Below are 9,058 nucleotides of genomic sequence, written 5' to 3'. Positions count from 1 at the left end.
GCTCCCCAAATCAAGCCTTTATTGCCTTATTCCAGCACAATTCACACCAAAGTCAGCACTACACGGCAGGTTGAGCACATACCCTTCCCCAGCAGCCTGTGAGATGAGCATCAGGGCATCAGTGACCAGGGGACTCCCCTGTCCCCGTCAGTGGCACAGAGGGTTATGGCACATCCCTGCTGCAAAGTGCCTTCCCAACATGTGGCACGTGGTGGTTATCACACGTGGCAGGTCACCCCAGCAGCCAGGACCATGTGAGAATCCTGCCAGGACACTCACCAAGGCACTGAGGTGTTTCCCTAGTGCTGCCCCACTCACAGGGAGAAGCTGGTTGGGCTCCCAGGTCTCTGCCCACCAGTGACAAACCAGGGCAGCCACTGTCACAGGATGATGCATCCAGTCCCCTGGGGGTCCCTGACCCAGGAGATCACCAAGGGTTCTGCATTTCTGCCCCCCAAAAAGGCACCCAGGAAAAAGAGAGGCCGGAGATTGCCCGAGAACTTGTCAGTGAAGGTGTAAATGTGGGAGCGGTCGCTTACGCTGTAGAAGGAGACTTCTCCCGCCTCGTAGTCCAGGAAGATCCCGACGCGCCGGGGTCTCACACTCAGGGTCAGGGGGGACACAGGGACGGTCAGAGCCTCGTAGGTACCCCCGTTTTGCAGCCGCAGCACCCAGTAGCCATTGTTGGGGGAGAAGAGGACAGTGCCTTTGCGGCCAGCAGCCTCCCGGCACAGCCCCAGGCCCCACTCGGGCTTGTCTCCCACCTGCACCTCCCAGTAGTGGCGGCCCGAGGAGAAGCCCGGGCGGCCCAGCACCACCGGGGTGGTGCCAAATCTCTTGGGGTTGTCAAAGAGGGACAGAAGCAGCTTCTTGCTCCCGCGCCGGACACTCTTGAGGTCCTCGGACACAGTGAGGTCTGGGTGCGCCGTCTCTGGGTCCAGAATCACGTCCACTGGAGAGAGAGAAGGGTGGAAGGATGGACAAGGCTTCAGGCATCTGCAGGCACGGACACAAGCAGGTGCCTGTGACCTGGATGCTGGGCTCTCCCAAACCATCCTGCCTCCCACCATTATTTGCTCGTGGTTCTTCACAGCTCCCAGTGCTGCCTGGCAGTGGGGAAGTGCAATATAGAAAATCAGCCACATCAAAATATTTGGTGTCCAGCTGCAGAGCCAGGGCAGAATGAGGGCAGCTTCAGAAAGAGCCAACACTGAAAGCAAAAGGTCATGGACAACACGGTGCTTGAAACCCCTGAGGGACATCCTGGGCTTCAGGGTCCCCTCACAATCCATCCAAGACCACAACAAAGGTCTTCCCACCATGAAACCAGCCTGTGCACAAACTGGGAGCAGCTGGACAAAGCTTGTTGGAAAAACCTCCCTGTGCCCCAGGGTACTGGGGGAAACCAGAGCCCAAATGTGCCAGGAGCTGGCACAAAAGCAGCCCCCTTACCTTTGAACTTCTTCAGCATGTCCCTCATACCCAGGCAGCGCTCAGGAATGCTGTAGTTTTCCTTCAGGGTCACAGACACAGCCTGGGGGGATTGGAACTTTACCCCTTCACACCTGAGAAGAGAGGGATGTCCATGGGCTGTATCCAGAGCCTGCACCATGGCCCCTCTCTTCTGGGGAGTGGAGTTAATGCCCTTTTGTTGGCTCCATAGATCCATCGCCTCCCTGGAGCTCTGGCTGGGAAGAGCACTAGGGATAATTACTCGCATATTGGCAACCCAAGTGAGATCAGAGTTAAACAATACAGGGAGCAGGAGTACCAGGCCTGGGGAAGGAAGGAGCAAAGCCACTGGGCAGCACATCCCTTAGGAGGGGACACATCTCTCATGTCACAAGCCAGGCAAGACCTTGGCTCTGAGTCCCTTGTGAAAGAGGATGGATCCTCTGAGGGATTGTCTCTGTCCCTCCTGTGTCTATCCCAGGAGGACCAAAGCAGATGCTGGGCAGGGAGGACGGGATGGAACAAACATCTGCCTCAGAGCCTGGAGGCAGCCTGGAGGACAGTAGGAGGAACAGCCATGGTGCCTGCCAGAAATAACCATGGGTACCTGCCAGGAGTAATCAAGGCACCTACCAGCAAAAATCACCCACCTGCTCAGGATGCTTTTCATGTCCTAGAAGATAACAAAAATGATTCTAGGTTTGTCTGGGCCAAGCACCCACCCAGGTGACAAAGGCACTGGGGCTGAGTTAGTGGTGCTGGTGGCAAAGCCTGACCTTGAGCAGCCCATCAGCTGGCTGCTGGCTCTTCTCCTTTATCTCCAGGATCAGCTCCTCCAGCAAGCACTTCTCCTCCACCAGCCTGGCCAGGTTTTCATTGATCAGCAGCAGAATCTGCTTCTCTTCCTCCTCCAGCTTCTGGAGCAGGAGCTTCTCCTCATCAGCCAGCAGCCGATGCAGCTTCCCAAACTCACTTACAATCCTCTCCCGCTTTTTCTTCACTGTCTCCTTGGGATAAGAAGATTTGTGGGGTGAACATTACCCAGGCAGCCGAGACAGAGCCGGATGCTCCAGCATCCATGCCCAGCATCAGGCCCTGGGAAAACACTGCATTTTTGTGATAAGTGCATGAATTTAAAAACCAGCTGGAGGCAAACTTGTGCTTCCACCTCACTGGAGTTCCTGCTTCACATCCTCAGTTTACCAGCAGCAGGACTTTGCCTAGGGCATTTCTGCTCAGCTGGACCCCAGATGTCTGGGGTGTGTTGGGCTGCAAGGAAGTGACCTCAGGTGTCGGGGTAGGTTTTTATTACAACTCATACCTCCAGCCAAATCCAGGCTAATTCACTGCTTGTGCAGATGGAAAATGCTGGGAAAAACCCCAGTAAAGGGCAAGAGGTGGAAAAACCATAAAATCATGGAGTGGTTTCAGTTGGAAGGGACCTTAAAGACCATCTGCTTCCACCCCTGCCATGGGCAGGGACACCTTCCACTAGATCAGGCTGCTCCAAGCCTCATCCAACCTGGCCCTGGACACTTGTAGGGATGGGGCAGCCACAGCTTCTCTGGACAACCTGTGCCAGGGCCTCACCACCCTCACAGGGAGGAAATTCTTCCTTATCTCTAATCCAAATCTCTCCTCTTTTAGTTTAAAACAGTTCCCTCTTCTCCTCTCTCTGCCATGTAAAGAAGGCCAAGGGCTGTGGAGGGCTCCCTGGGTCTCACTATAAGGTGAAGAGCCAGCAATAGGCAGGCTCTGCCAGTGCTTTAGGGCTTTTCACCTCAGCCCTAAAAACTAGCTGGAAACCTGGAGCTGCAGAAAGACACGCTGCGGTGAGCTTGGGCCAGGAAACCTCAGAACAAAGAAGATGAAGGACAGGAAATTGAACTTCATTTTTTTTCCATCCAAGTACATCACTCCTTGGATCTGAGTCATGAAGACTTGATAAGCCAGAATAGCCTCTTCCCCCCACTATCCACAAGGGACTTCTTGCTCTTTTTGCTCTAAAAGCACAACCAGAGGAAGCTGGAGGCAGCTGAGCCACGGCCCTGAGCCTTGACTCAGGCAGATGGGGGGACAGTGACACAGCTCTCACAGTCTCTATCCCCAGCCCCATCCCAGCCCCAGGGGGGACAGAGGGCTCACAGGGACTTCCTCAAAACCCAACACCACTTGCCTGGACTGCCACAGGCAAGAGAGCTGAGCAAAAACTAGGGGAGTTCAGAGAAGCCTGTTTTCCCTGCCAGAGCTGATTAACCATCAGCTCACATTCAGGGCTGGATAACTCATCCAGCAGTTTAATTTCCTTTTCTACAGTAACTTTCACTTTCCAGCTTTCACCCCAAGGGACTTGAAACGCAGCTGTTTGCTGGCATCTGCTCTTCCCAGAACTGTCTGGAGTCGGGCAGAGGTGCAGTAATTCAGCTTTTTTTTTTTCTTATGAAAACACTTCTGGTTCCTGTTGTTGTGGAGCAGAGCTCACCACACAGCTCATGCCTGACTTGGAACTCAAGCACATGTTGTAAAACAAAGGGCAATAAAAAATAGCCCATGTCTCCTTGTTTAACCAGCACAAAGTCCTCATGATTCCAGGGAATCTGGCATGCTGCTCCTTGCAAACCTTTTTATGGAGCCACACATAGTTACTGAGCCTGGCTTCCAGCATTGCTCCTACATGTGACAGCAGGACACGGGGACATGTCCAAGCCTGGAGACTATGACAAATCTGTGTTCCCAGACAAGACCATTCAGGGTGTTTTTTTAAAAATCCTGATATCTCTGAAGCTCATTCTTTAAGAATTAAGACAGGCACCTGCCTTGCACTCCTGGGTTTTCATCCTTTCTGCTGACTCACGCTTCTTCACCTCCTCCACTTCCTTTGAAAGATTCTCCAGGGATTTCTGGAGTTTGACCTGGGAAGAGGAAAAATGGGCTCAGCTCACCCCACCCAGCACTGCAGGTTGGCTGGGTCCCCTCTGCCTGGGGGGAGACAGTGACCCGGTGCCAGGCGGTGCCAGCACTGGCACCCGAACCAAGCAGCTGCGCTCTTCATTCTGCTCGCAGCATTAACCCTCCCCGTGCTCCTCAGGTCTACCCTATGTTTTTCCTCACTATTAAGGTTCTGGAGTGCAAAGTGACAGCCCTCCTTCAACGCTGGGATGAAGGGTGGATGGTGGTACTTCCAGGATCACTGCTGGGATGTGGGGTTTGGGTGCCAGCATCCCTCCACCGAGGCAAAACGTCCTCAGGGACCCAGCGGCTCAGCTTCTCCAGGGGTTGTGAATGGGCAGGGAGCCAGGCTGCCTCCCTGAACTGGATGGACAGGGTGAGCCTGGGTCCATCGACAATTTGGGAGACAAGGCGGGTTCAGCCTTATCCCTGCAGCGAGGGCGGCTGGGGGGGCGTCACCGTCTGTGCCACCCCTTCTCTGCTCTGCCAGCGGTGCCACTGGGCATGCTGGGGTCCCGGTGGCCGCACGCCCCCGTGCCAGAGTGCCTCGGGGCAGGACGGGGACCCCCGGTGCGCCACCGTGCCCTACCTTGTACACGTGCGCCGCCTCCTCGATGGGGTAGACGGTGTGCGGGCGGTGCTGCAGGGACTCCCGGCACACCACGCAGATGGGCTCCTCGTCCTCCTCGCAGAACAGCTTCAGGCGCTCGTCGTGCTGGGGGCACAGGGGGGTGCCCGGCTCCAGCTCGGGCCCCAGGCCGCCCCGCAGCCCCAGCTGGCGGATGCTCTCCACGATGTTGGCCAGCTGCCTGTTGGGTCGGAAGCCGCTGCGGTGGCAGGAGGCCCGGCACTGCGGGCAGGAGAAGGGCCCGTCGGCCCAGAGCCCCTTGTCCTGGCAGTGTTTGGCGATGCAGCCCCGGCAGAAGTTGTGCCCGCAGTCGATGCTGACCGGCTCGCTCATGTACTCCAGGCAGATGGGGCAGATGGCCTCCTCCTGCAGCCGCTCCAGGGCACCTGCCAGCGCCATGGGGGCCCGGTGCTCTCGACGGGCACTGCCCTCGCCCCTCGTCAACCAGCAAAGGCGGACTCGCAGGCAGGCACGGCTGGCACAGCCCCACGGCGAGGAAGGGGCGGCAGTGCCATGAAAGCCTGGAGGACGAGCCGGCCTTGCTGCCGGGTAGCACCGGCCACGGAGCTTCCGTGCTGGCGGGGGAGGAGCTGGCACCGGCCGGGACAGCTGCAGCCAGCTCCAAGGGCTGGGACTGCCTCCAGCCCGGCGGGGCAAAGCCAGAAAAAAGCCCGCGGGTCGAGCGGGACAGATTAGGAAGCACCAGAAATAACCCGCGCCCAGAGGTAACCCCGGGCCAGGACGGTGGTGGAGATGGGGTCGGGTCTGGCGTTGGCTGAGCCAGCAGCCCGTGGAGCCCCTGTGGCACCTGCCTGCTGCCCAAAGGTGCTGGTCGAGGTCGGGGACCCCTCACCACACCAACAGTTGTGCCAAAACATCCCCCGGGACACCCACTCACTGCAGAGAGCTGAGAACTTGGGAATGTGCCGGGGCAGGAGGCAGGAGGGACAGGCAGGATGAGAAATGCTCTCCTATGCATGCACACAGGGGCTGGGGGACAGCCAGGAGTCGCCCCATCACTCACAGACACTCGAGTGTCAGCCCTGATCCCCTCCCAGCCGCTGGTACGCACCCCAGTCTCTGCGGAGCATCCCAAGAACCACTGGGAGAAGCTGCAGGGTTTGCTCCTTTTTATTATACAACAATAACTTTAACACATTCAGTACAAAGGAGAATGAAGGGCTTCACTGAAAATGCCAAATAAATTAAGACTACCTTTGCATAATCCTAAATAAAAGAGCTAAACACTGAGTTGAATACCCTGCCAAATTCCCAGGCAATGAGAAAATGGAATATGTCTCAGAGGTGTCCATGAGAGCAGGTCCTTGCAGAAGTGATGCTTGGAGAGAGCAGGGTATTGCTCATCCACTGTGCTCATTGTCCTTTAATTGATTCATGATGTCCTGGACCCACTTGTCATTCAGGTTGGCACAGACCAGCTTGTTCTTGACAGTGGTAAATCTGGAAAAGGAAATCCAGTGAGGAAAGGAGAGGGAAAGGAAGACAGAGAGGAGAGTGGGACCACCTGCTCCACACCACCAGTGAACCCTGCCAGACAGCTCTACAGGCTGCAAAACAGCCCTAGGAAAATGGAGTGGGGGTGGGTCTATGTCATTAGAGCTATCCTGCTCTCTGTCACTTAAGCCACTTTGTCCCCAGCATCTCTACAGCTGGGACACCGTGCTGCCTGGGTCCCACTATCTGGGGTGAGGGGCGTGACCAGCAAAAGCTCTTTTGGCTCAAATCTAATAGGGAGGTCCACAAACTGGCTGCCTGGGATGTGGGCTTGTCCTGTGATATGTTCCCAGGCTGTTCTCCTCACACGGGACAGCCCTGTCCAGTGCTTTTCCTTGTCCGGATGAGGTGTGATGTGGGGTTCCCTGACACTGTCAGGACAAGCAGGGTCCCCAGAAACAGGGCAGGAGATCTACTCACATCACAGCTGGTGGGGAGCAGTGTCTGCCTGTGTGCTCATACTTCACCACAAGGCTCAAGGGCAATGGTCTGGTGATGTACTCAACACAGCAGGGACCATAAAAGTTGAGAGAAACTGGAAGAGAAGTTTTCTGATTACACCAGATCAGGAAAAGTGCCAGTGGGGAGAAATAGGGTCAGAAGATGAGAAGATCCCCATTGGAGGAAGTGCTGCTTCCAGAGTGGCCTCCCACCACAGCCACCTTCCCCTCAGGGAGCCAAGGTAAGACAGGCCTCTCCTTTCCCGCAGCAGATGCTGGGGAGAGAGAGCTGCCAAGCATTACTAGACCTTATGCAACAGATAGAAAGAGGAGAGAGCTCCTCGGAGAGGAGAGATTGGACTCACTTGGAGAAGAGGCAGCCTGGTAGCAGAAGACAGCCACAAAAAGTACAGCAAGGGCTGTTGTGAAGGTCTTCATGGTCCTGGTGGGTGGAGATGAATTGTAGGAGTCAGGCAGGACTGTTGCAGAGTGTCCCTTGCGGTGCCTAGTGTGGGATCCCTGGGTTCAGCCCTCTTTATAGAGGGAGAGAGCAACCAAGGATGGAGACATGATGGAAACATTGCTGAAAGCTGTGACACAATGGAAAAAGTGCAGTGTCAAGGATACCACACAGCCCTGCAGAGGAAACCGTCCAGAGCCCCGATGAGAGCAGTGTCCTGATATGGCACCGGGTTCAATACCATGAATGATATGATACCATGAGAGGACAGAGAACAGGACGTGGCTTGTCATTTTCTTTCCCCTGACCTAAGGACTCTGCAGAAAACCCAGAATGAGCGATTCAGAAGATCATTAGGTTGACCACTTGCCTAGAAGTCACAGCAATGGATGGAGGACGACCATGGTTGTCACACACTTGTGTTTCCCAGAACATCTGCATCATGGACAAACAGGAGATCTCACCTCTGCCACAGCAACTGGAGCAGGGAAAATCTGTGAGTCGGGCTGGCCACCCATGTGCCCACCCAGCCGTGCTGGGTCCCACTTGCAGTGGGGGCTTCCTCCGTGGGACGCCAAAGGCCATCGGTGCATAAATGTACAGAGCAGAGGGCGGAGCATGGTGCCATTCCAGACCTGGGCTCCTCTTCTGTGCTTGAGCATCCCTTCCAGCAAGTCTTTAGGGAATTGGTTCTGTTACATCACAGCTTCCCAAATACCAGTGACAGCTAAAATAGGACTCAGTTCTTCATGGACATGGGAATCAGCCATTGATGCCTACAGAGAACTTTAGGAGCTCATGACCATGTTGGCACAGCAAAGCTGACTCAGATGATTATCTGGTTCCAGCAGTGTAGCACTAGCACCCTCTTGACACTGCTCTGTCATTGTCCCAGCTGCCAAACACACACAGAGAAAAGATTGGCTGATTTAGCTCATATTGCTTAGGACAAGAATGGTGTCTGCACTGTCAGAAAAACTGTGGGAAATGTTACATCCCTCCAGAAGGGCTCTGCTGTTTTCCAGGCAAAGGTCTGTGGACAGAGCCTCAGGAGAGTGGAGGAAGAGCGAGGTCTCCGTGGTGCTAGGAAATGTGTCTGGGTGCAGGACAAACACAGCCACAGTGGGAAAGCCAGAGGAGCAGGCTGCCTTTCCTGATGGTCCAGTAACAAAAGGGGTCTTGCTCCTCTCTGGAGGAGGATGATCACAAAATAGAATTCCCCAACCAAAGTGGGGCTTCTTGGAGGAACCCAGAGGAGGAACTCAAAGGGAAATTAAGATAGGTGAAATTAAGATAGGGAAATTAAGAAGGGTGGATTCCAGGCCTGGGGCTCCCAAGTGCTCCAGGGCATGTGATCAATAATCAGCACATCTTAGGAGACTGAACTCCATGGAAAAATGAGCCAGACTCATTAGAGGGTGCAGGCTGGTGCCGTGGTGGGGTTTGTTTTACACAGAGCTTTTTCTCTCACTACAACACTCTGTTACTAAGCATGAGCAAAACTGAGCCTGGGTGAGACCACACGTGGTGCCTTGGTGCCAGGGAGGTACAAACCTGGGGAGTGGGCAGCGGAGGAGGGTCTGCCCACAGAGCCCTGGGAGCACAGGGCATGTT

The 9,058-nt window shown here is 55.2% G+C and overlaps 2 protein-coding genes across 2 annotated transcripts; both read right to left on the bottom strand.

Moving 5' to 3' along the window:
• Positions 1 to 5,663, bottom strand: LOC104695808 (E3 ubiquitin-protein ligase TRIM39). The gene is made up of 6 exons (XM_039562881.1): positions 4,991 to 5,663; positions 4,269 to 4,364; positions 2,229 to 2,459; positions 2,103 to 2,125; positions 1,453 to 1,565; positions 1 to 952 (listed from the first exon to the last, which is right to left on the bottom strand). The coding sequence occupies exons 1-6, from the start codon at positions 5,426 to 5,428 to the stop codon at positions 381 to 383; spliced, it is 1,473 nt and encodes a 490-aa protein (XP_039418815.1). The 5' UTR covers positions 5,429 to 5,663; the 3' UTR covers positions 1 to 380.
• A 479-nt stretch (positions 5,664 to 6,142) lies between these two features.
• Positions 6,143 to 8,551, bottom strand: LOC104695786 (C-C motif chemokine 5-like). Its single transcript, XM_010409796.4, has 3 exons — positions 7,350 to 8,551; positions 6,965 to 7,079; positions 6,143 to 6,490 (listed from the first exon to the last, which is right to left on the bottom strand). The coding sequence occupies exons 1-3, from the start codon at positions 7,420 to 7,422 to the stop codon at positions 6,391 to 6,393; spliced, it is 288 nt and encodes a 95-aa protein (XP_010408098.3). The 5' UTR covers positions 7,423 to 8,551; the 3' UTR covers positions 6,143 to 6,390.
• Between the last annotated feature and the right edge of the window lie 507 nt (positions 8,552 to 9,058).

The sequence above is a fragment of the Corvus cornix genome, chromosome 19 (genome assembly GCF_000738735.6).
Source record: "Corvus cornix cornix isolate S_Up_H32 chromosome 19, ASM73873v5, whole genome shotgun sequence".
Taxonomy (NCBI): domain Eukaryota; kingdom Metazoa; phylum Chordata; class Aves; order Passeriformes; family Corvidae; genus Corvus; species Corvus cornix.
The sequence above is the reverse complement of the archived record's forward strand: the minus strand, read 5'-3'. Positions and strand labels throughout refer to the sequence as shown.

What these genes read in the sequence shown, in the direction of transcription:
- LOC104695808 (XM_039562881.1), bottom strand. Translation starts at nt 5,428, where the DNA reads ATGGCGCTGGCAGGTGCCCTGGAGCGGCTGCAGGAGGAGGCCATCTGC. An exon ending in AGGCGGCGCACGTGTACAAG is followed by an intron (nt 4,365 to 4,990) that starts GTAGGGCACGGT and finishes TCCTCTTCCCAG; the next exon opens with GTCAAACTCCAGAAATCCCT. An exon ending in TGAAAACCCAGGAGTGCAAG is followed by an intron (nt 2,460 to 4,268) that starts GCAGGTGCCTGT and finishes TCTTATCCCAAG; the next exon opens with GAGACAGTGAAGAAAAAGCG.
- LOC104695786 (XM_010409796.4), bottom strand. Translation starts at nt 7,422, where the DNA reads ATGAAGACCTTCACAACAGCCCTTGCTGTACTTTTTGTGGCTGTCTTC. An exon ending in CCAGGCTGCCTCTTCTCCAA is followed by an intron (nt 7,080 to 7,349) that starts GTGAGTCCAATC and finishes CTTCTCTTCCAG; the next exon opens with TTTCTCTCAACTTTTATGGT. An exon ending in TGCTCCCCACCAGCTGTGAT is followed by an intron (nt 6,491 to 6,964) that starts GTGAGTAGATCT and finishes TTCCTTTTCCAG; the next exon opens with ATTTACCACTGTCAAGAACA.